The following is a 26,946-nucleotide window of genomic DNA, read 5'->3' as shown; positions in this document are numbered from 1 at the left end:
ATCAACATGTTGGCTTGCTGCCAAACGTTTGAGGCTATGCTGGTCAACTAGATTTAAGCTCTATAATACTATAATGTCTGCTATTGTAGAAGTGCTGACTTATCACCTAACACGGGATGAGTGAGGTGACGCCTTATCGGCCGCATCAGTGCTTTTTGACTGAAGGTAAACATTGATATACTGTAAGAGCATGAAGTGGGAAAAGATACATTGGTGTTATGTTGCTGTATAAAAAAAATCTGCCATATCTCCTGGGAGAAGAGTCACATCAATAAACATGAATTAAACAATATTCATTAGAAGTACCTATACTGATCATTCTGAATGGAAGCTGGCTGAGATGAGGCTGCTGTTTTCATGTTGCGTGATCACAGCCTTGGTCTGGAATTATTAATATGCAGTGTAGGCTGTTCTGTCCATGGTTTCAGAATAGATGGAGTAAAGTCACAGCAAGCAGTGTAAATAAGAACTAATAAATAAAGAAAACTAACAAAGATGAGCTCAAGAACAGACAGATTTATCACTGAAATGGGTTTTCATTTGCTGTTACTTAACACTTCTGTTAGGTATTGAGCAACTGTTTACAAGAAGTAACATGTCTTATAAATTCTATTCTACTTGAGTAATATATGACTAATTGTGGCTTTTGAGTAATACAGGCCACAAGACTAAGGATAGAAGGCATGTGGTGTTCCCTTTCTTTATTTTCTTTTTGGTCACATATTAAAAAACAAAGTCATAACAACCATCTGAATGAACTGCATATTAAAAAGATTTAAACCAGATAAATTCACTTCTCATTTGGCAGAAGGCCACAATGTCTGTGTTGTGACTCTGGACCAAACTTGAACCTGAGATGTGTTTTTCAGAGGGGACTTCATAAGTTTGGAGTAGAAAGACGTTGTTTTGGAGATGTTCATTCAATCACAGATGATTTCACTTTGATCTTTTCACCCTTCACTCATTAAAGGCTGTGCTTTCACAGGAGGGCGATTCGATTGTTTGAAGAGAACTGCTGGGTGGTGTTGCTTTCAAAGAGTGTGCACTGATGAGATGATGACAAGAAATGTGCATGATGTGTGCACAGGGTTGGAGTTGACTTAGCTTTTGTTGTTAATCTAAGGTCCAAAGGAAACCACCAGTCAGATGGCCTCTAAAATGAACAGTGAAGTTCAGTGATCTGTGCTCATAGTCTAAGCCAAGAGACACACCCTGACAGAGTATCAAAAAAGCTGTCACAGATATATGGCCCCATTAAAATGCAATCATATATGAAATGATGAATTGCTTTATTTTATCAAATGGTTGATTTGGAACAAACATAAAATGAAACAAACTATAGAGCTAAATACTTGCCTAACTGCTGAGTAAACACTGTCCCTAGCAATCATTATTCCTCCAGCTACTTACATATATTTATGTTGGACACTCAGGATATATATATAAACCTATTTCCAGCCATGGGTTTAGGAAGTTTTTGACCAGAAGGGAGCTTTTGGAGGTTGAAGTCAGAGTGAGTTTACTTTAAGGTCACAGTGGGGATTCAATTTTATGGAGCAAGACTGAAGTTCATTTGTGTGGTTTCTTTTAGCTGATACACAGCATGAGGGATGGATACTTTGAAGTTAAGTTTACACTGTAGTTTAGTATGGGTTTTAAGGAGAGCAATAATTCAGCTTTCCCCGGGTGGCACAAAGTAAACAGTTGACGCAAAACTAAACACGTGGACATTGCCGGGACCGGCTTATATATACACACAACCTATTGAACAACAGTTTCACTATGGACTTAGAGCATCAGCTTGAAATGTATGGACTGCAACAACATTGTATTTAAGTAACTGCAGGCTTGTGTATAACGGATATATCAATGAGAGGATTAATAGAACATTCTTGAGCCCATTAAACGTGACAAACAGGGATTTATGAAGAGGGCTAATGGATCAGTAAGTGAGTCTTACATCTCTCACTCACTTTACAGTGATGTTTCAAAGACCATTTACTTTGTCAAGAATATATCTTTTCACTTGTCTCTCTTTGCTGTGTGGACAAAGCCACAAGATAAATACTGTAGTGGAGACAAAATGTTACAGGGGGAGACAAAGACAATGCTAGACATGGTCTTTGAAGATGCACACTGAATTGCTAAAACACAGATTTGTTTTTGTTGAAAAAGACAAAAAATCAAGAGAATGATAGATGTGAGTCAATAGTCACATATGCTACTTTACAATAAGTCCAGTTAAAGGCAAGTGCAGAGATGACTGAGGTTGTTGGCATCATGAAAAATATCCATATTGGCCTAAAACTACCCAAACTTAATTTTTCTGTCAAATTTCAATACTGAACATATCAAAACAACATGTAACAACAATGTAATCAAAACACAAATCAACAATATTTCTTACCTCTCAGGCTGAGTTTGACCCTGGGGACAGTTTGTTTAATGCTGGCTCCAAAAGGGAGGGTGGCCAACAACATCAGTCCCACTAATAGGCCCCCTGGATGGGATAGTACCTTAATCCTCTTCCCTTTGCTGCCATAATTACTGCCAGACATGCACTGCAGAGCTCCAACTTCATCCAGCCTCTGATTACCAGAGTCCCCTGTCTTCATGGTGCGTAGAGTGCCCTTGTTCCGCTTTCACTCAGTCCTTTTCTGCAACCCTGGAGGGAGACGGGAGTAAAGAGTCATGCTAGGGAGGAGCAATCATAAGTGAGTGTGTGTGTGTGTGTGTGTGTGTGTGTGTGTGTGTGTGTGTGTGTGTGTGTGTGTGTGTGTGTGTGTGTGTGTGTGTGTGTGTGTGTGTGTGTGTGTGTGTGAGTGTGTCTCATCTAACTTTGCGTAGGATATATACACAGTTTTCTGTTGGGGCCATTCAGTCGTTTCACCATGGAGCCCTACAGGCATGTCCCCTCTCTTTACCCATCCTACATCAGCTGTTGCCTGTCACTGGCTTCCCTTTTGTGTTGCCTTTAAATCTGTTTGCCCAAAACAAAGGTCACGCTAACAAAACAGCCACATTCTACTATCTTTCACTCGGCCATGCCCCTTTCAGTTTCTCTCCCCCCTCTATCTTCTTTTGACTTGGATAACTCATTTAATTCTTTAGCTAAACGATACTTGCCAATAGTTTTAGCATTGGCTGATGACCCTGTCAGCTCTTCCTTTATGTTCTGTAAAAAAATGGACCGCGTCCTGTCTGAGACTTCACAGTGCATTAAAGAGGTGTGTAGCACCCACATTAGTTCACACTCAATTGAAAGCGAGACATATGAGTGAACAGTCATGGGAACGCTCGCGCTCTTTTCTAGCACTAACAAGCGAGGGAAACTAGAGCAACGTGTGCTAATTGAACACAGGACAAAGTGAAATCATTGTGGCAGAAACTGGACATCTTACTCTAATGTTAAAAAATTGAACATTTGGAAATGTGGCAACCTTTCTGTACCAGTCATTGGAACTGACAAACATCCAGCTGATGTTGATTTGCAATAGTCTTGCTCATACATGTGATGTGCATATAGCTACGCTCTTTCAAAAATGCACATGTGATCATCACAATACAAAGGCTGTTTTGAAGGGCATGCAACAAATGTGTCTGAAGAGAGAATGTTGTTTTCTTTGGTAACACTATATATCAAGTAACAAGTAAGAAAGGAATCATGAACTAAGACATAACTGCAGATTAACAGCTGATAAGTTAACAAGTTGTGTCTGAAACAAGGAAGTACTGCAAATAACCAGTATCCAATTATGTATAGCTATCTACAAATCTTTATTGTGATTAGTTTTTAAATAAATGTTCTTGATTTACTCCAAACCATGTGCAGTCAGCACAATAACACACATACTGGTGTATTTGTGTCACCTTAAGAAAAGTGATTAATCGTTCCCAACTGGAATGCATCTTTACCTCATGATAACCTCACCCTTAATCAGAATTGTTCAGCATGTAGTGCATCACCCTATCCAAGTACAAACTGAATATAAACAGTGTTTTTAAGCCTGCAGTCCTTCACATTCCACAGCCATCTAGCTACTAATTAACCAAGCAATCAATGAAGAAATTAATGAATGCATCAAAAGAATGCCTCCCCCCCCTCAGACCTTATTGCTACGTCCTCTTCATTACTTTCCTTCTACCCCCATCTCAGATTACACACATCAAACCTTGTCTTGTGACAACATAAACGATGTCCGCCTTAATGATTACTTCTGATGTGGCAAACACGCTCACATATCTCAAATTCTAAAACCAGGCATGTTGCTTCCGGTTGGAAGAACTGGACATGTAGACAAGAGAAGATCATATTTTGGGCCAAACACATTGTCTAAACAGCGCCTAGGAAAATAACTATATAAATTGACACCCTGAGAACATATATTCATTCACACCTACACACACAGATTTGCATGGCATGTCTGCAGACAGATACAAGCTGTAAAAGTACGAGTCATTTAACTTCATTTATTTTCCCAGTCCAGTTTTGGCATCTGGTGTTTGAAACTCCCCCCCCCCCCCATAGCTTTAAACTGGAGAGGATTAGGCCCTGATAAACAGACTGCTGTTTACTTAAGATGACAAATTGAGGCACCTTCACACCTTCAGGGTTAGAAATACAGATATGGAGCGGTGTGTGATGGATGGGCAATCTGCAAAGAGAGTGAGTTTGTGGGCAGGTTTTAATGAAGTCTTTGCACACTTTGTGAGCGACAGCGATAGCGCTGGCAGTGGGGCTCATCCTCCATGCAGTATCTTCAGGGGAGCAGTGACACGATTTCACCCATGTGGGTAGTGTTCCAGTAATGTATCTCTCTTTAACACTTGAGTGCCTACATCTATCAGTAGTACAGGCCTGTGCAGCGCCCCTCTAGAAGAATAGGCCCCAAACAAAAGAGAAAGCTCAAGTGTTAGAAGAGGAGCGTTAAAAACTCTCCATCCAATGGCGGGAGATTGTCACGCAATATAGCAAGGAAGGACATAATATGCATTGTCAGTCAGTCAATACTGTGAAAAGGGTGAATAATAGAGATAAGAAGAGAGAGAGGGAAATGCTGAGAGAGGGAGAGGTGTGAAAGAGTAGAAACAGACAGCTTGTGCCATGTGGGTTAAGCTAACACCTCTGTTTCCTGGCGGCTAGAGTCCCTGTTGTCTTTGGCAGCATGGCCGGCACACGGTGCAGGGGGTGATGGGAAACAATCCCGATGGCGATGGTGACAGATTTAAAAGCTATAGCAGCATATATGGTGCTGCTGGTGTTTGATCTCCAAATATATAGCATCTTATAGATGTCACTTCATCAAATATACTGACTTTTTTGGTTTGGGGCTCAACGTCAAAGAATTACAGTGAATATGTGCCATAAAAAAACAATCAACCAGCAGCCATTGATTAACAAGGATCCAAAATCTATTATTAAGATGCTATGTAAGAAATGTTAAGTAGCTGAACTTTTAAGAAAAATAATATTCCCAGCATAAGTTGTCAGCAGACATGGAGCAGATGGTGAAGAAGTGCTCTGGCCACGGGCATACTCACACAGAGACCACCCTTAATGAGGCATTTAGCAACACCCAGGTGCCCTGTAGAGAACACTAGTATCAAACCCCTCCATCTCCACAGGACAGAGTGCATTAGCACAGCTATTTGTCTTTATTCCCCGACCACAGGCACTGACCTGGCAGAACAACATAGGTAATTGTTTCTAGCTCTCAAGACATTGCTTGTTTTTCTTGGCAACAGTCAATCATCTTTTTTTGGAAGCTTGCCTTTAAGCAAGCATGTAACTCTCTTGTGAGTCTGTGTGAGTTCATGTCTCAAAGGGGAAAATACAGGACAGCCACCAGGCCACACTGTTTGTGTTTTCATTAAACACAAACTATAAAGCATATACAAGGAGCACTAACATTTTTTCTATGGCCTATAACTCCAGTTATAGGCGGCGGTAAAGAAGGAAACACAACACTGCTCAAATACAGACAAGCACCACTCCTTCTCTTTATGTCTTGGCACTGTAATATATGGTATATTATATTTCCATAACGAGACTTTGTAGAAACAAAGTAAAGTAGCACTGTCAGCTCTGTCTCCAAAGCCTGCTAATAAAAACTAGTAATATTGATCTGAATGGCTGATGTCTGTTAAACCCCTGTTTTAACTATTTTACCATCATAAAGTTAACACATCACACACATGGTGCAGCTCTCATACTGTTTAACTGTATGCTGAGAATTAACTGTTGCCAGAGCGCAAGTAAATATGAAACATGTGATCATTGTGCAAGTAAGATTATTATGGACTGAGATCAAAGACTTCAACCTACAGACTATACACTAAAGATTTTTGGCAACTTACTTACAGATTCTTTCTGTCTTTTGTTTACTCAGTAATTAAGTTAACATCAAGGCAGCAAACTATAATTCATTTTAGATTTAACCAGAAACATTACCCCACCTTATCTGAGTGAAACACCGTATCTATCAGCACAGCATGTGTATCTCCTGGGAAATTACATATGATAATGCAAAATAAATTGCCAAAATATCCCCTTATGCACAAAATGTTATCATCCAAACACGGTGATACAGACAGAGATGGGCTTTGAAGTTGAAAATGCAGCAGTTAATTAGCCCCAAATAGTGAATGAATGCATATATAAAACATGTTTGGTAAGGATATCTAATACCTCTCCATAGACATAGCTTTTGATCACTTGCCTTTAGGAAAGTCTTTATTTCCTGCAGCTGTTTACCTGCTAATAAATCCTATAAATCAGAAAAATCCACAGGCGTTCTCATTACAGATTGCCCCTTTCACACAACTAAACAACTCTGACAGTTAACTCAACTGCCCCAGTAAACGAGTTTATGTGAGAATTTCTCAGAGAATCATTCAGGCCCTTTCCTGCACACATTCACTACACCTTACTAAAAATAACAGACATCTTATGACAATCACACTTTTCTCGATGCATGAAATCAGTGAATGGTATTGCCCAGACGGGAAAAAATTCCAGTGAAATCCTTCCGTTTTGGCCGTGAAGAGTATGTCTGTGGAGAAAAACCTGAGGAGATGAATACAATTCCAACCCTGAGGTCCTGTCTGTCCATATTGTGTCCCTCCCTAAACTGTTATGTGAAAAAAAACAACTGGTGAATACTCCGGGCAACTGCTGGTATGGTAACCAAAAACATAATAGTGTTTGTGCTGCCTTTGTTAAAGACTTTATGCTTTATGCTTAATGTTGCCGTTTAATCCTCCAAACTGACGGTGGAAGACGGAGCCCAAAGGTCCGAGACAGTGCCAGCTCAGGTCCGCTGTCACACCAGGGTGAAAGGAAAGTTGGGAGAGCGGGGGCGGGATGTGATACTTGATCTGTGGTTTAACTCCATTCAATAGAGGGGATGGAAATGGAAAAACATAAAGTGGAAACAAAGTTGAGAGGCTATATAAAACAGAAAAGCAACCATGTAACTGAGACAAAAGCATTTTGATAAACATAGGGATAGGTTTGTTGATAAGGGACAACAAAACAAGTAACTCTAGACATGCTGAACAGGGCATGACCCCGGCTTGCTACTCTGAATGTGGATGAGTGTCTGCATGTATGAACATATGTGTGCGTGTAAGCTAATACCATTCTGAGGTAGGCAGATGGGAGCAACAGGGCATGAAAACAGTGATTGACAGTTGTAAGTGCTCTTACTTCTCTTCCGATGGCCTGAGGATACAAGGGTTCACCCATGTACGCTATGCAACAACAACTCTCAAGTGCATTACTGTCTTCTACAAATGGGGGGAAGTAACTATGTAAGTAATTGTTCTTTCTCAGTCCTAGGAAGGCTTTTGTTATGCTGTTATCCCCGCAACAGCTCCAGTATAGTTCAGTAGAGACAGAAGAAACACAGAGGCCACAGAGCTGCAGGGCAGGCTAACCCCGTCAGGCTGTCTGTCTACAAGTCATTTGCACCTAGCTGTTGTAGACTCTCTAACATCGCCGCTGCAGTAAAGGTGCCTTGGCTGCTTTGTCTGTGTGCATGACCATATAAGGCTAGGCTAGTGTGCAGCATTACAAGAATGTTTTAATAAAGCTTTCCACCCAAAACCTGTTGAGCTTTGAGAAAGAACTCTTTCTGTTTTCAGTTTTCATCACTGTCCAGGAAAAAGGCTCAGTGTGAGAGGCATGACATTGTCACAGAGCGCAGGAATGGTGCTGAAGGCCATTCAAAACACAGATGAATATTGTTGCTGTGATTTTAAGGGCAATGTTGGAACAGACCATACAAGCAATACAGAACAGGAGTGAGTTAAGGCACACGGGAGGCTCAGGGTTAGCACGGCGTGGGTTTGAAATGATTGATACAATGAACAAAGGAACCCACATACACCACCGAAACCCTTCAACCAGACTCACATTATAACTTTATATGAAATACAATCCCAACCATATCAGAGCTCTCACAGAAATGAGACAGACTACCGTTTCAAAGTATGCTGTCACTTTTCAAAAGTGCCTTCAAAGTTTTCAAAAGTCACTTGCGTACATTTCCAGGTTGTGATTTCAGCAGCAGTTCTTAGCCGGCAACATCTGCATTAAGTATGCCTGAAAGACACCACTTCAGTGATGTAACGATTGGACAATGTTTAAAGCAAAAAATCAGAGTTTTCTTTCTGTGGCCCCGAAGCAGAAATCATTTGTTTTCCTCGGTCATGCTGATCGAAAGCCCCGAAGCTCTGCCAGAGAAATCAATATCCACACAACTCCCATCTCTGCCTCCCTTTCAATAGTTTATTTGCCTCACTCACAACACCCCCCTAACCCAAAGCGCCTAGTAGGGAGTTAGATAAACCTTTAGAAGCTCAGTAACTCCAGAGTGGGTCCTTGAGAAGTTAGATATACAGGTAGGGGAAGGATCAAATAAGTACCACTAAAGCCACATGACTCTTTTTCATCCAATGCTGCAAAGAAATCCTACAAAAACACACACATGAAGAAGTAAAGCAAGTATGTTCACTGATAGAGACACTGTCTGTTAATATTTTGGATTGTCAAAACATAAATGTCCTGCGACCCTTAACTGGTTATGAGCAGGTTACGGAAAATGAATGAATGAAAACATAAATGGCTGTTTAAGTGCGCCTAGTGTGCCTTTTTCTTACAGTTTGACAAAGAAATATTCATAGGAGCATAAAATGATCTAAAAATCCCTTGTATTATGCGAAAGGTTCGTTGTCACCATGCTTTAAACAAAGCTGTTTGGAATTCCTAAAAGTTGACAAACACATAAGATAAGATAAGATAAGATAAGATAATCCTTTATTAGTCCCGCAGCGGGGAAATTTGCAGGCTTACAGCAGCATAGAGTTAAAGTGCACACAAGAGACATAGTAAAGAAAGACAAGATAAAAATAAAAATGAAAATAAAAAAATAAAAATAAAATAAAAAAACAAGTATTATAAATAAGCAATAAAAACAGTAGAAAAACACAATAACTGAAATATAATATTTACAGACAGAAAAAAAAAAACTATATTAACATGCATAAAACCCTGGGTTTTGAAGGGTTCAGTTTAGGACATTTTGGTAAGCTGTTCTGCAAAAAAACTTAAAGTTGGAGAAAAGGTGGAAAATATCGAGTTTCAAAACATGAAAGATTGGATATCAACGGTGAAGCAAGATGTGTAAATGTAGTGGAAACATGTCTACAACAGCATACAAATCCAATGACTGGAGCCTAGTGTGTCAAAAACAGTGATATCATCTGGACAACAGACGTTACACTTGCAAGTGAATTACTACGATGCAACAGATGGGGGAAAAAGACAATAAGCTGCTGTAAATATCCTAAACTTAAAAACAATATCTCAAGAGTTCTACCTCTCTCATCTTACCTGTGCGGTCAAATCCGGGTCTCACACGCAGCACATGCCCACGCTGTGCACGGCGGCGTCACTCTCCTTAATTGCCTGAAGCACCGTGAAAAGTAACAGAAAGTATACACGACCAAAAGAGAAGTGGATGAATAAACCGATACCTCCCCCGAAATGTTTCAACTCCCCTTAATTGTAGTCAAACGCAGACTCTTGAACTCTTGTTGCACTCTCTCTCTCTCTCTGTGTGTGTGTGTGTGTGTGTGTGTGTGTGTTGGATGGCTGGTTACTCTGTGGCAGTTCGCCCCAGGAAAGACAGACTGTAAACTCCCAATTACGCTGCTGCTGCTGCTGCTGTTGCTGCAGAAGGGGAGGGGCCCTCAGCATCTGCACCGCTGCCTGGAGGACTATCCTCATATTTTAGAAATGAGAGCAAAAGTAGTTTTATATGGATATTTTATGAAGATATGCATGTAAGCTTTTACAGTACAGTGGAGTCCAGATGCTCTGCAGCCCAATACCGTCGACTGAAGGACTGTGCTTTTGATCAAAAAGGGCAAATAAAGTGTCATGCTGGAGGAATTTCCACAAACTGGCAACCCAATACCGTCTACTGAAGGACTGTGCTTTTGATCAAAAAGGGCAAATAAAGTGTCATGCTGGAGGAATTTCCACAAACTGGCAACCCCAAAAGTTGTACTAATGCCATATAACTGATCCAAGAAGCATTGTAAAGCCATTAATTGCAGGTTATAGCTCTTTATAATGGATATCTTAAGATACATTAGCTAATTGATTTGAGTGGCGGTCTAATAAGTATACGCATATAAGAATGTTGTAGGGCGGAAAGACAAAGGGCCTTGCATGACTTATTTTGTAGTTGTGACTCATGAAAACATGAGTCATGCTACTGAGATAATCTCATAATTGTGAAGTTTAAATACGTCAACATTCACGTCCAGTCAAGGCGTATGCGTATCCATCATCTTTCTGCACCTGGCTTTGGCTCCTCAAGGTTTCCCTCATGGCTGGTGAGAGGAAAGAGCAGCTGTATTTGGGCTTAGGCAGCAGATCCTGCTGGGTGGGATGCCTTGGCCACGTGTCTTATAGACGAAAGCGTGCAGTCCCAAACCCCTGGTTGATTTTCAAGTAAACATTGATTTCTTTGGCACTCTCATAGATGTACACACAGACATGAGTCAGTCCAAATCCACACAACTTTTTTTTTCTCCCTCAGCAGACATAGAAGGGTCAGAGCCAAGTATACACAGAGGTCAAATTCATTTCAGATGAGAGCTGTAATGTTGGATTGAAAATAAAGAGTTTCAGTGTCACTCATAAAGTGAGATGGACTAAGCTTGTTGTTGCACTTTGGTGGTAATTAACTCACTGTTGCTCCAGCTCTGGGTGTGTACCTTTTGCAGATGCGACCGGGTCCCAGTCACCTAAGAGGATTAGGTTAAAGGTTAACAGGTTAAAACAGTTATCCTCCCTGCCTGTAGGGAGGTTCAGTGTCAGGGTGTGCACTTCCTCAGGACAACTCCCAATCCCACACACACACACACACATGTACAAGTTAAACCATTAGTGATGAGTAGTATTGATGACATAAATTGTGTAAAGCACGAAATGCTGTCCATCTCATCCCTGCCCCATCCCTCCTGAGAGTTGTGCTATGTACTGTGTGTCTGTTTGTGTGTGTGTGTCTTTACCCCCGTACCATTTATCATCACAAGGACCAATTTTCCACACACAAAAAAAGCAAAAACGTGACCAGTTTCAGTCTGGGATATAGGCCAAAGGGGGGGAGGGAGGTTTTAGCCTGATAAACAGGAATACATTTCACAAGCTCCAGATGCATGTTAAACAATTAGCAAAGTACAGTATGCGTAGTTGCTATTTCTCAAAATGTCCATATTTTTTTATATATATATATATATATATATATATATATATATATCATTTGGGGATAGTTGTTATGCCTTAGAGTCCCCTTTTAACCCTTAGATCACAATATTATGCATGGGTAACAAAGGGTAACAAAGTTCCGCAGTGGGATTCAAACTGGCGGCGTTGCAGTTCATGGTCAATATCTTAACCCCCTAGGGCACTGGCAGCCCAAATATTGTTAAGCAACTCTTTGTACCCCCTTTGAACATTTTCTAAATGTTCCTAGTCTCAAAAGGGAGAGTGTATGTCTTCATTGTTGCAAATCAATTGAGAAACAGTTTTTAATGGGTAGGTTAATAGGCTTTTGGCAATGTTCCCAGAACAGCTGCCAAGTTATTTAAAAATCAGGAGCAAAGACCGACGACAGCACAGCAAGTGGTCCATTCGTCCAATAAGGGTGAGGAGCAGCTAATAGAATGTCTGAAGGAAAGACAAAATTGTTGATCTTTCTATTGTTCGGCCTTCTTGAAGACATATTTGTCCAATGCAAATGTCTGTTGAGCCTTGCAATACAAAGGGGAAACGTTCTACATCAGAGTGAAAAATGTGGTTGAACTAATTCTCATTATGTTTAAAATATAACACATATAAGATAAAAGTGTGAATGTTGTGTTGGTGTGCACAACACACACAAAGACAAGCTTACACACATATGAATTGTGTTTTTTCCTGCTACTTACACAATGGTAGCTGGTTTTGTGTTTATTTTATCCCTGTGCCTTGATATATGGAGTGTGAGTGAACTGAGGGGATTTGGCAATGCAAGACATGACAAAGCAAACCAAAGAATAGCCCCATAATCCCCAGCCACTTTCTACAATGTTGTTATCCAGTTGATCCTCCATTATCACTCTGGATGAAGTGGGAAGCTGCAGAAATATGCGATGAGCAGTTAGGTTATTATTTATTCTCCCGCACCATTGTAATGGTATTGCTAAAATGTAAACAGGAGAAATTCAGAAGCAAGAATATGTTATCTGAAGTCATGCAGCAGCAGAAATGTCTCTACAAGGATGCAAAATCTTCTCTCATTCTAAGGGAGATTAACTCTTAACAAATTGGAAACATTTTCACTTGTACATTATGTGTTTTGGATATGTAAGTGGCCAATATATCAAATCGGAGTGTTTGGTCCGTATCCCCTGTCTGATCCTCTTAACGTTTTGTTAAAGCACTTGGCAGTTGGTAAAACATTAAAGGTTAAGTTATGGTCTCCAGTAGGGTGAAACGCTCTGAAATGAAATGAGGTGAGAGTGCAGAAATTCTTATAAACTTGGACATTAATGTTCCATTAGTAGATCCACAGTCCTGAAATGTTTAGAGAAGGAAACAGTTTTTCTAACATGCTTGTGGTATTCATGTGGGAGAGGGCCTTGTTCACATTCACACACATAGTGGATGTTAAGATACTGAATGCAGTGCAATCTGTGAGTAATTTTGAACAGTAATCGTGGAGATCTCCAGCGAGAGGGCAGCCGGCCAGGCTTGGTCACCCAGGGAGCCTCCACTCGATGTGGGACACACACATGCATGCAAGCCTCCAAGCTTTAGTGCCAATAGACTTGAACTGATTGACTTATCTTGATTACATGAGCTACCACCAGGCTCCTAGTGCTCTAACTACAACTGGAGCAGAGCTAATTATCAATGGTTCTTACTTATCAACGATTAGGGATAAGGATCATTAATTAGATCTCAACTAGACATGTCAACAAGAATGGAAGGACTTTGAGTATCCCCAGAAAATTCTAATATACAGAAATGCAGCAGACTACAAATACACACAAAGCATCAATTCTGATCAATAAAAAACAGATGAATATATGTATTTTACTGGCTACTTGCAATAAATAAAGTGGGGCCTCATTACTTCAGACAAGCAGGACACCTTCAGCATATACACTCACACACAGTCTACCTAAGCTTCTCCTTCAGTGATTCCCCGATAGGTAACCATATATCTCTTAAATGTAGCGTGAAAGTGATGAATGACAGCAAACACAATAAAACTTAATGTCCAACATTCAAACTGTTGTCAGCAGACATGAAGGCTATGGCTGTTTTACCCACTCACTTTGTAACTTATAGATCCAACTGTAACTGCCTTTCCGCAGTGTGTAGCCGGTAAGATGTAGAGAGCACAACACTCATACAGAGGCACTCCACTACTCATGTTCTCTGCTTGTTTGAAAATCTACCAAATTCACTGTAAAGAAACGCTCACCGTAACATAAAACTGTAGCAGTGGGAGTTAATTTTATGACTGTGAGGAACTTTAAACTGGTTATTAAACAGTCTCTTATGTAGTTTTAACTTAAAAACGTGTATCAGATGTATTTACTTGCCAGGTTCTGATCTACATATTATATACATGTTTCATAACCACTGGTTTTATTGTTCTAAGAGCCAGCATATAAACTTTGTGCTACCTGAACTATGTACAACATTCATTTTACGATCTATATATTTTCTATTTAAATAAATTGTTTAAATGTGGATAAGTGAAGAGGCTCAGGCAAATATCTGTTGGTCATCAGTGGGCATTTATTGATGCACCAGGGAGGTCCCTACAAACATAACACTAAACATTTTATTTGGCCACATTAATATAATCATGTCCAATCTGCTTCCAGCAGCCATGAAGGAGTTCAAGGAAGGTTTGGATTCCACAGCAAAGTATTTTACTTCAGGAAAAAAAGACACAGGTGAGTAGCCCTGTTAATATGATCAACATTTCAAATGTGCTAGCCTTTTATAGCATACCATTAAACAATCAGCCGGTAATACACAGCCATGCTCTGTGTTTGACTGCCTTCCATGGCTGCCAAGAACTGCAGACCACTGAATTCTCTATGTTACACAATGACAAATATTAATACATAAATGAATATAAAATGGAGGATTAATCTACGTCATATAAATAATATATAGCCATATTTACTCAGACTTAATGTTCAATCATTGCTAGGAAGGCAATATGTTGCAATGCACATCCGTACCAGTCTTAGCTTCTTTTTTCCTGCAACATCCCATGCCATCATTTCTTATACCTAAAAAGTTTTTTTAACTTCTAAAGAAACACTGGTTCATCTCAGGCGTAGAAAAATAATTTTCTGTGTAGTCACTCCATTGAGTGCTCTCTATTCCTCCACTATATACTCACACAGTGACCCAAAGAAAACACCAACAGAATACGTTTCCCAGACTAAACGGGAGGCAAACAATCAGTTTCAAACATCACAGCTAAGCAGTCTAAACAATAAACCCACAGCCCAATTAAATGTATTTTCCAAGTTCATAAACACACACACACACACACACACACACACACACACACACACACACACACACACACACACACACACACACACACACACACACACACACACACACACACACACACAAACACACACACACTTGAACACACACACATTTGAAAATTCACCAAGCCATACAGCCAAAGGTAAACACTAAACACGTAGGCCCATTAGACTGCAACTGTAGCAAAAACATACAACCAGAGAGGTAGAGAGTGAGCACAGATTCCTAGTTTTCCTCTTTCTCCATTTTGTTTATTTATATTTTGAGTTTGTAAGTGATTGTCAAGTGTCTGAGCGTGGAGCTATTTATTTATTTTCAGCAGGAACGCACAGCTTTGTGGCTAAGAGAGAAATAGGCTCTACAGTAGGGGTGAAGAGACCTGAAAGTGGAAACAGGTGAGATGTACAGAAGCAGGGAGAAGAGAAGGATCGGGAAAGTATGAGACACCAAGAAGTATGTTGTTTGAAAGAGAAAAAGAAAAAGAGATAAAAAAGAAACTAAACACTAAAGGACAAAAATGCCATACCCCATGCAGGAAGAGTAAACATAGCTTAGGCATTCCACTGTGAATTGTTGAAAAAGCATGCTGTTTCTGTATCTGAAATTATTCTGTGCAAGAAATTACAAAAGGGAAACCGCAAATGTTTCACTCAGGTAGTCTGAAATGTTTCCAAATGAAGAGCTGCAAATCACTTTCTCTTCAGCATTTATTTTTTCTGCGATTGAGAGCGGAGGAAAGTATCCCGATTATGAAAGAGGGAGTGTCTTTCCGAGGAAATGGATGACTCTTATCTTGCAATGTTTACCTAAGAAATATCATGAGCAGAAATGGTCATACCAGAAATGTCAGCTTGAGATTCATGTTCTAGAGTGGATCTTTTCTTTTTAACCCGAACACTGCCTCTACTACTTTCCTTCATGTAAAATCTGTAATTATGTCCATTTTAGGGGGGGGGGCAGCAGTATTCAGACTAAATCATTTAGCTGACGTCTGTCTGAGATCTTGATGGGCATCCACATTCCTCTCTTGTGAAATAAACATCTGTGGATCTCATCCGATAAGTCAATAGCACTTCTTAGGAGAAGAAGAAGACAGAAAGAGAGACTGATGGAAGGATAGAGTGTAAATTAGACCTTCGGGGGAGGAGGCTGACATACAGCCTCAGATGGTCTTTGAGTCTTTGAACAAAACACATTTAACAACATCCTCCCTTATAGTTTGCCATTGTTGTGTGTGTGTGTCTGTGTGATCCAGCACAGCTGTGTTATGTGTCTTTTTATCAGGGAGACCTCTCCTCCCTCGATCAGCTGTTCCAACTGTTGAAAATAAATCCAAAATGTACGGTAATGGTTCAAACACGGGAGGTTCTCAGTTCCTGACCTTATTATCCTTCCCTGCTAAGTGTTGAACAAAGATGAGCCAATGAATTTAAACTGTATCTACATCTCACAACTCATTTCACCTGTTCTGTCAAGTAAACACTGAAAAGAATAACAAACAAGTATCAAGTATGTGGTTTTTTTGTGATGTATCGCAGCATGAATCATACAAATCAGAATATAAAGAAACAACACAAAAGCAAAATAGAAAGCTGTCAGTGAAAAGGCTTGACGCCATTATGTTACTCTCTGGCCATGTAGGGGTTTCAATTTGTGTTGTCATCAGAGAGGGTCAGATGTTGGGAGCAGGGAAAGGAAATGGAGACAGGAGGCATGTGTACACCACTTCCTGTCAGAAGGCATAATTGTTGTGTGCCAGTGGGGACGGTGCAGGATTTTCTTAGCTCATTCTCTCTCTCTCTTATTCACCTTCCTGTTGCAGCTCTCTCCATCTCCGCCTTTTTTTACAGCTACATTGTTGACTTGTGATTCATATCCATGCCTTCAGGCCATCACATAGTATGGGTAGGATAGATAGAGAAAGCTCAAGGGGAGAGAGAGGACTGCAGATAGAGACACAGCAATGCCTGTGGCCCAACTTGGCTGAATTCACTGCAGCATTCTCAAAAGCTTATCAAACATCATAGTTTACTCAGTCAGAGGGGGGGGGAGCTTGTCCCCTGAGGTGGTCCCACATTTACAAACATTGAGACAGGTCGCCTTCAAAGATGGAGTTAAGATTTGACAGGCTGGATTAAACTGTGTTTTTAGGTCTGTGAGCAAATGCAGTATGCTTATGTGTGATAGCCCTGGAAAAAATATATATAAACCACACTACTAGGAACTAAAAGGACAGAATTTTTAACATGGTTCTTTGGAAAATATGTGAGTGTACTCAATTCATACCTGCTCGGGATATTTACAGTATTAGTGCAGCTCTACATTTTGTCTTTTTTAGTGTATGTGGGTGGGATGCTGGTCTGCAGTGGGAGTATGTGTTTCAGTGTGTCAGCTCTCTGCATTCCCTAAATGAATCATTTTAAATCACTGCCGCATCCTGTGCTGGCTTCAGCTTGTAATTGTGGTCACTCAAGCATAAAGAGCACGAGCTCGGAGAGCAAGAGAGAGGGGCAAACGGAGGAGGAAAAGTACAAAATAGAAAGGGTGGTGGATTCTACGATAACCTCACTGCCCTTACTGAAGTACTGTAAACAGTCAGGTTTGAAAACCATCAGCATGCCAATGACCTTTTCTACCCTGTCAACAAATACCAGAACCTCTGTGATTCTATTAAACATTATCAAGAACCAAAGTTCCCCCTCCCATCCCTTCACTGGAAGTTTGAAAAGACAAACCAGCATACCCAATGTCGGACAATATGATAGAATTACTGATGCAGCATCAACTCTGCTGTTATTTCTAATCTTCTTAACCGCACCACTGACTCCCCCATTCAGCCAGTTATTATTGGCCTTGTATTTCTGCACCTATTCATTATAACAATTGAATGCATTTACATGACTTTCATTAGGTCTCAGAGGAACGTATTGACGATAATGTGCGTGCCAGCGAAGCGTGACCTTCATATCCCAAAAGTCTTACCTCAGGTGTGTATTTAATCTCTGCTTCACTTTGGGGAACGCTCAGTGTTGCTGTCTGGTGCTGGCTGGCCTGTCGGAAGCCACAACTCACTCTATAACAGTATTTCGAACCATTGAGAACAATTAAGAGCAGTTAAGCACCCAATTACCAAAACAATCTGATAATTGTGGAACCTCAGCATCGTTACCAAGAAGTTCAATACTAATATGGTCACAATACATGCAGAGGTGACTCACTAAGTCACTGAATTCCACTATAAACCTAAGATTTAATAGACCAATTTAGACTAATTGGAAACAATTTGCAGCAGTTAGGAGTTTCAATAAAAGCAATGCCACTTACAGTGGTTTCGATGGGACCCATGATGGAGACACATAACAAAGTTCCATGTGGAAGGGTGCAAAACCCCAGGATCTCAGCGAGGTGCGAGACATGAGTAAATCCAGGTGTGTGTGCACGTGTTAGCGTGTATCAGTAAGTATTTGTCTGAGGACATTTGTAATAAGGCCCCCAGAGAGAAACTTGTGTGGCACCTGAGTGGCTGAATGGGCCAGACTTGGCCATAAAAACACCTTCACCTCCATTAGACCATAATGATTGCTGTGTCAGGCTTCTGGATACTGCACTCTGGCTGCTACCACACAGCCCAAGCCTTCACTGCAGAGGAAATGAGGAGTGATCGGTACAATGACTCACTGTGAAGTGAAAGTGGCACTCCGACAAGCCAGGGATATATGTTAGAAGTCATGGCAGGTTTTCCATCCACTGTGATGCTTATTAACCTGTAGGGTGTTGGTGCTGACACAGGAAGCAACTTGTTGCCTTTGCGTCTCTGTGTGTGTGGCTGCATATGGGGCCGATAAAAGTAGCAGCTCAGTGTTTTAAATGAGGAATTTCACTCTCCGGCAACATGTACTCCATTGCTCCAAGTTAGCGCACCTCCCTCTTTAACACTGTCACAGGCCGGTAATACCTAATTGTGTCATGCAACAATAATCTCTAACGGCTGACTGCGTGAATACATATGGAATACTGTGTGGAAGCACATAGAAAAGATATGGTGTGAATAAACCTGAACAAGCTTCAGCAATGCTAACATGCAACACGAGATATGGAATCAAACTGAATTACAGCCACTGTAGTCCTTTGTTTATTAATGCAACATGGCAAATCTTTGGACGTTGCTTGCTGCTTGTTTGGTAATCATATTAAAATCCTAATGCATGAATAAATTGCTGTAACTGAAGTCTGGTTGAGTATCGGTAGCACTTGGAGTCTGGGCATTAATAACTAAGCTGTCTGACTTTGACACTTATAACAAGAAAAATGGGCAATAAAGAGAGAGGAGAGAAAGGGGTGATGAAATTTGTAAAATGAAACCTTTTTTATCTGCTATTCATTTGCGGTAATGGCCATTAGCTCAGTTTGTGCTAGCTTGCACTGAAATGTAACCTTTTTAAATCACAGAGGTCATTCCTTACAATCACTAGAAGGAGCCGGTTATAAATCTAAAGGGTTTTATCTTTTTCCGCATGGGATTGCTCATTAGATTGGAGCAGTGCAACTAAAACCAATACCATATGGTTATAAACGGAAGGAACTCAATTAGCTAGCAAACAGGGTCATATAGGGGCATTGGGTTTCAAGAGAGAGATGGACAGACAGAGTAGAGGAAGCTACATATGGTGGATACATATACGCAATGTGTGTTTATTTGAAAAAAGGAAGCTTTGTTATTCTCATTGATTCTCAGGATATTCAGAAATAAGACACATAATGCTAATTAGTGAGGCAACCCTAAATATATTTATATCTGTAAACATATTTGGCTCAAATGAATAGTTTGACATTTTAAGAAACATACTTTATTTATTTATTTTGGGGAGTTAGTTGAGAGAATCAATACCACCAGGATGTCTATTTGGTAAATATATATAGCTTAATATAAAATAGCTAGCCTGATTAAAAGTTATTATACTTTAGTTTTATAATGGATTAAACAAAGAAGATATATTGTGTTAACTAGAACTTTAGAGGAGCATTCAGACTTCATGCTAAGTTACGCTAGCTGTCCCCTGGCCATAGCTTCATATATATGGCATACCGATATGTGAGTGTTATTCATTTTTTTCTTACTCTCAGTAAAAAAGAAAATAAGCATGTTTCCATCCATGTCAGACGGTTCCATCATATTTCTCCAAGATTCTCAACTGTTTTACAATCTCTGGAGGTTTAAAACGTTGCACCCTCCCATCTTATTTAAGACACTAATAAACTGAAAAGCTCTACATTTTTACTAACCCTTTTGCCATAAAGGAAACGGATAGCCCTCTCAAGCCCAACCTACCATTCATCTGGCTTCAAACCAGACCTTAACCTTAAACCCCAACAAATAACCAGTGGCTTTCCTCCAGACCCCTCAACCCCACCTTTTAGCCTCCTCACCCTCTAAGCCAGACCACCTGGGAAACTGTCTCTAATCTCTGGTCTAACCTCTACCTGTCTGAAGACCCCAGCATGAATCATGACCTCACTCTGGTGAGTTAATCACATCACAAAAAGCAGCGATCCTCGCAGGAAGCAAGACTTAAAATCCAGGAAGTTCAGACGTAGGGATAGCCTGAGGCTGGTAATCAATCATGAAGAGACTGGCGTGAGGTCACCTGCTTGTGTATGTGTGAGTGTGTGTTCAAAGCATTCATTGTTTCCAACATATTGTAATATCAAGGACTCAAATAATCACTGACTTTGGGAATTGCCACTACACGAGATATGACCTTTGTGAAATAGTAAAGGCGATGGGATAAGACATTTATGTTGGCACAGCAACCGCCAGCTTAGTGCTGGATTCACTGAAATGGGTTGTGAATTTAGTATGATCCCTTATTTCATTGGTTACAACATGGTTCAGTCCAATTAAGGACAATACTCTGAGTAAGATTACTCTGACTGTGGTATAGAAGAAACATGGATAAAAAAAAAAGTGTTCTCGAGTTGCCTCTTTCACATTGCTTTCTCAGTTGTTTTTTTCTGTACTACTCTTAAGTTTCAAATTTGTTGCTGTATGCAAATTTCAAGTATGACCATTCAATTATATTCAAAATGAACCATATGACGTGGCCACTTTATAACTCATATGATTTTTTATGAGGACACAAAGATTGTGTCATCTAATGCTTACTTTCTTGATATCTTACTTACCCTTACACATTTTTTTACTAACAAGATTCTGTGTTCACATTCATCATTCACACTTAAACTGAAGCACACTTTTTCAATCCCACAATCCCTTAGGGCAGAATCAAAGAACACAGTCTGTCAGCAAAGAGGAAAGCAACACATCCTGGGGCCCTTGGCATGTATCGTTAGTTAGAATCGAAATAGATTCATTCCTCTGCTGACGGTCTGCAAGATCCGATTTTGGCTACACAGCAGTAATAAATCACATTAATATGGAATGTATTTCATTTGATTAGCTTCCTGCCTTCATGTTCATGCGCACACAACACACAGATGCATGCTCTCATGAACATGCAGGGAAACACGGCTGTATTTTTTAGGAAAACACTGGAAATTATCATAGCATTCATGTTGACTCATATGCAGCTTGATACACCACACCTGTTCCACTGACACATTGGCTGAATGAAAGAACAGGGCAGGTCTGTAAATGCACACTCTCTTTCTGCTTACAACTTCGCTCTCAAGTACTCCGATCCTCTGCCTGCCTTTCTGTCCCTCTCTTTAAGCTGTTTTTGTCGGGCCCTTCTAATGGATATAGCTGGTAGCTATGGTTAATGTACCGTATCATCATATGTGACACATCCTCCTTTCATCATACCTCTTTACTATACTGCAAATGTGTGTACATTATGTGTTTTAGTGTGATAGAATCCAAGTCATGGAGCAGATTGTTTTCATAGCATCTCCATTACCGTCAGTTCTTGTACATGTTTGACGAAGTTTGGAACATGCTGCCAATTCAACCATCCAAAATACAGTGTTGAACACTTACCCTTTTCATACACTAATGGGGTCCATGCCCTAAAAGCCATCTTGTCTAAACTTATCTAGCCATAAAGTATCCCTTGAATTTTTTCAAGGAGGTGCCAAAGCCAGTAAAACATCAACAATGTCACATGAACATGTATTATTTGTGCTGCCATCTTAGACTCACAGGAGTAGTTCAACATTTTGGAAAACACATTTGATTTCTTGGCAAGAGTTAGAAAAGAAGGGCGATACCACTCATTTACAAGTTGGTTAATTTTAAGGCTACAGCCAGGAAAGGGTAAGCTTAGCTTAAAAAAACAAGAATAAAATGGATGAAACAGATAGTTCAAAGGTAGCAAGAGCCTCCTAACCGTACCTCTAAAGCTCACTAATTTTAAAAGCAACGGTATTAGAGGGGTTCTTATCTGCAGGAACAGTACCTGACCGGGTTCAGTGACATCCTGAAGACACACTTCCATTTTTGTATGGAGTAATCAATTTAGATATAATGTGTTAACTAGTGGGCTGGTAAGCAAATTTTGTTTCCTTTGAATACAGTAAGGCAAGAAAGAGAAAGGTATTTTCCAAAAATTCCAATATTTAATTCCTATGGGTGTGGCCTTCCAAGATGCATTTGAATGATGGATTCACCAGTGAGGGGGAATATTTAGGCTTTTTATACAATTAAAATGTAAAACTGAGATTGAGCAAAACAAGTTATTCCCTTCCAACTTTGCATCTGCAGCACAGTTTGCGTGGTGCGTTGCACTTTTGCACTGTTTATTCATCAAAGCTTGAACAACATCAAAAACAGCTGTTTGGTTTTTGCCTTGGCTACAGTATATACCTTGAAACACCTGGCTATCCATATGGACTTTGTCTGCACAGAACCTTCTGTTCTGCTTTCTTAAAATGGAGCCGTAAAAGTAAAACATTGGGCACACAGTTATCAAGATTGCGATTTCTAACAATGTGTCCCTGTTAAAACCTGACCATAGCCACCATGCGAAACTCTTTTACGAGCCATCACTGGATGTACAGTATAAAGAAAATGATGTTTGATGCTTTCAGGGGTGTCAATGAGAACCAGCGCTTGAACGATTCAGGGGGCCCCGAGCTAGACTTGCCAAGCACTATAGATCTCTATTGTTTGAGAGCTGTTCTTGGGCTGATATCAAAACCCCTAAGCTGCAACAATGCTGACATTAGCTGCAAACATTTGGTCGACCCTATCAATGAATGTCAATGTTGTAAAAAGTTTTTCATGGAGTCACTTGTCTTTAGAGTGGTGCATTTTATTATTACCTTTAAAAGGAAATGGTCTGTTGACTGCCTATCCCAAAGAGCTGACACTCCCTCTGGGCCTGGGGAGTGACGGGAAGGAATGAAAGGACAGATGGAGCCGAAAAGAACTGAGACTTTTGATGTGTGTTTAGTGATAGAGCTTCAGGTTGATGTGTTTGATGTCTGTGAGCTGGGTTTAACCTGTCAGGTCAAACAGTCAAACTCAGAGCACGCAACTGGAACAATGTAAAAATAGAGTAGGAGGAATGATGCATGTTTTGCTGTCCAAACTCAAGCATTTTAATAACTTCTCTCATCTTGAGATGAAAGACAAGCTGAAGACACATAACTCTTTATAATCATTTACAAAAAAGTCAAAGAAAACAGAAGCAGCAGCACTAAAGTCGACTATATCTTCCTTTTTTTCTCTCCCTCTGGAAATCTAGAAAAGGGTTCACTTCCTTCGTACAGTATTTTTGCTGCAGAATTATCTACAGAAGAGTATTATTAACAGTGTGTCGCGCATACACATCAATTCTAAAGTGTAAACACTGCTCTCTTGTTAATATATTTATATTATTTGTTATTTATTAAAAATCTGTGCAGAAACCACAGTTTAACGCCACGCTGTTGTGTTGTTTTTACTTCCAGATGTTTACTTCTTTATAGAGGTTTTCTGTTTTTGATACAGAAACTCAGATACAGATGCTTTTTTAAGAGCATGCAAAGTGTGCTCAGTAAGGGTGGAGAACTTATAAAAGTGTCTTTGCGAAGATTCTCTGACAGTAAAACAGTGGAACTCTGTATATATTACACACTCTCTCTCACACACACACAGACACACACACACACACCGACCTATAAATGCACACACATAGACATACGGATTCAAAGTCTCCCCCGATGATGCCCCAATTAAGCTTCCACATGGAAGTCATTGAGTGTGAAATTGAAAGCAGGGACAGGGACGCCATTATAATGTCAGTGCTCTACCTTCACAATGGCGGTTTGGCATAAGATCAAATGGTTCTCGTGCAGGCTGCCTGGCACAAATCAAGATCTCTGACACTTGTGAGGAGATAAATCAGTGTTTTTTTGGCCTTAGGGTAACATAAAGAAATCATCATCATCTGGTGTGAGATATATAGGCGCGAAACTCCCTTTTTTTAACAAAACAATATGTGAGGCTTGAACAAAGAGGCAATTACCCCTTAAATACTCCAAACAGTGCAACTTCAGTTCAAGTGGTTATATATATATATATATATAAGATATATATATATATATATATATATATATATATAAGAAGCTGTCGCTGAGCCAGAGTTACTGCAATAATTAAACATAAATATCACAGTTTCGACTGAAAAGGGGGCATGAAATTAATTGGACAAATAATTGAAGTCAAGAAAAAGACTGAAGAGGCTTTACTAATGAGCTCTTTGACAAAATCAGTGAAGGGTTACCAGCCAAGGCACTGAGGGCAGAGAGAAACTGTAACAAACAGAGGGAAGGAGTGTGTCTGGTGGATTTCAATAGGGGTCATATCTCATAAAGTTCAGCACCCTGTGGACAACAAAAACACAAACGAAAAAGTCTAATAATATTTTAATTTAATGTAGAAATAAAGCCCAGACACACAAGCTTACTGTCTGTGATCAAATAATAGTATTGTATTAATAATATTATGCCGTACCAAATCCACATAATAACCATCTACAGTATATAATACATAATGAATTAAGTCTTTCATCTTTAATATTTCCTTTTCCTACCGTTCTGTTGTTAATCTAAGGCTATTGGCTTTGGAGATGTTATTCCTCTCTGCAGCCTCCAGGCTCCAAAAACAGAGCACCACCAAATTCTCTCTCCCCACTCCCCTCTCTCCTGTGCCCAGGTTATAAGGGGGGTCGGAGTGGTGGTTGAAGCTCCAAGGGTCAGACCATCTCCTGGGCTCTGGTCTTCAAAGAATTCACCAGAGAACCACAACTTTTTGCCTCTTTTAGCCCTCCTTCCCCTCGTTTGTCACATAGCCACTCTGCTGACAGCAGACCCACTGCACTGCTCACACTGTCAGCTGTGTGATCTTCTACACAAAAGGTACTGTGCTGTATGTTCACATCTCTGCACCTCCTATGCACCGTTTCCCAGATACTGTCTTTTTCATCTGACCTGAGTTCACACTGTCATCACAAAGTTATTTAGGCGGGCTCTCCTATAGACTACTTTTAAGGATTAAACCAAAGGGAGGGACTGAGAGACTCTGGTTGTCTGCTGGGATTCATAAGACCTCTGAGGCTGAGGCATTGATATACAGATCTGTCGTCTCTTTCTGTCTTCTTCCATTCCATCTGTATGTCTGTTCCCTGTAGGGGTTGTGACTTGCCTCCTAATGTGTATTTAACATCTCGTCTGCCCTGTCACCACAATGTTAGGATGATGTCTGCCCTGCCGTCCTGCAGGACGCGCTGCGGTTTTGATGACAGTGGAACCACTGCTCTTTGCTCCGCTGGGGCCCGAAAAGCTCTGTATCTGTCTGCCTTTTTATCCCTCCATCCATCCTGTCCCTCCATCCCACCATCCCTCCTCTCCTGGGGTTTATGTCTCCTCGTACCCCCTTTGTCACAGCTTGTCCTGTCATTACTCACACTGGCTATCCGATGACAGGAGAGCACAGAAGACAGAAAAAAATGTTTATGTGCCTATGTGTGTGTGTGTGTGTGTGTGTGTGTGTGTGTGTGTACACTCAGTATCTTATTACATCGTAATCAGTGGTGTAGCAGCCCACAGCAAGGAGCAAATCACATTAAGATAATTGGGAAACACTTCATGTCGGACAGCTGGGGTTGTGCTGGATTGATTAAATAAATTTGATGTCACAGAGGAAAACCAGCCTTCCCAGAGCTAAAGACACTGTGTGTGTGTGTGTGTGTGTGTGTGTGTGTGTGTGTGTGTGTGTGTGTGTGTGTGTGTGTGTGTGTGTGTGTGTGTGTGTGTGTGCGTGCGTGTATGTATGTGTGTGTATGTGTGTACATGCAGTGATAAAACCTGAGAAATAAGCAGTGCTTTTTGTTTGTCACCAGCACAGGTTTCCATTCAGGTACTCAATGCAGAAGCCTCATCATTCTCCTGAGTGACCACTAGATGTCAGTATGATCTGTGTGTTAAATCTCACTTTGGCTGCCCTTGCTGACACTGATAACAGTTGCCAAATTTGCTTCACAGCATTACACTGTTGTTTTCAACACACACCCCTAAAGTAAACTATTGTCAAAATGATAAATAGTTGAATCAATGACTACAGAGCTGCTGATGATTTTTGCATGCATGCAAACATCCCTCATTAAGTCATGAGGAATTTCTTGTAGGGATAAATGTGTGACTTTTGCCTATGTTTTTAATATTTCTTCCCAGGTTGCCTTAACTCTACCGGCATAAGGACATTATGGCTTGAACTAAGATTATGCAAATGAGCAGCAAGTAATCAAAGTTCAAGCTGAATTGTTTAAGAGTTCATTGAACTGGAATAAAAAGATGTGGAG

The 26,946-nt window shown here is 40.3% G+C and overlaps 1 protein-coding gene across 1 annotated transcript in view; it reads right to left on the bottom strand.

Annotated features, from left to right (window-relative positions):
- Positions 1–10,143, bottom strand: part of sema3d (sema domain, immunoglobulin domain (Ig), short basic domain, secreted, (semaphorin) 3D) — a 29,321-nt gene extending 19,178 nt beyond the window's left edge. Inside the window, exons 1-2 of the mRNA XM_054619376.1 lie at positions 9,896–10,143; positions 2,408–2,665 (exon numbers count right to left, since the gene is read on the bottom strand). Coding sequence (XP_054475351.1) covers positions 2,408–2,615 — 208 coding nt within the window. The 5' untranslated portion in view covers positions 2,616–2,665; positions 9,896–10,143. The remainder of the gene's footprint in view (positions 1–2,407; positions 2,666–9,895) is intronic.
- Between the last annotated feature and the right edge of the window lie 16,803 nt (positions 10,144–26,946).

The sequence above is a fragment of the Anoplopoma fimbria genome, chromosome 19 (genome assembly GCF_027596085.1).
Source record: "Anoplopoma fimbria isolate UVic2021 breed Golden Eagle Sablefish chromosome 19, Afim_UVic_2022, whole genome shotgun sequence".
In the NCBI taxonomy this organism is placed as follows: domain Eukaryota; kingdom Metazoa; phylum Chordata; class Actinopteri; order Perciformes; family Anoplopomatidae; genus Anoplopoma; species Anoplopoma fimbria.
Note: the sequence above shows the minus strand (reverse complement) of the source record. Positions and strands in the feature narration are given on the sequence as shown.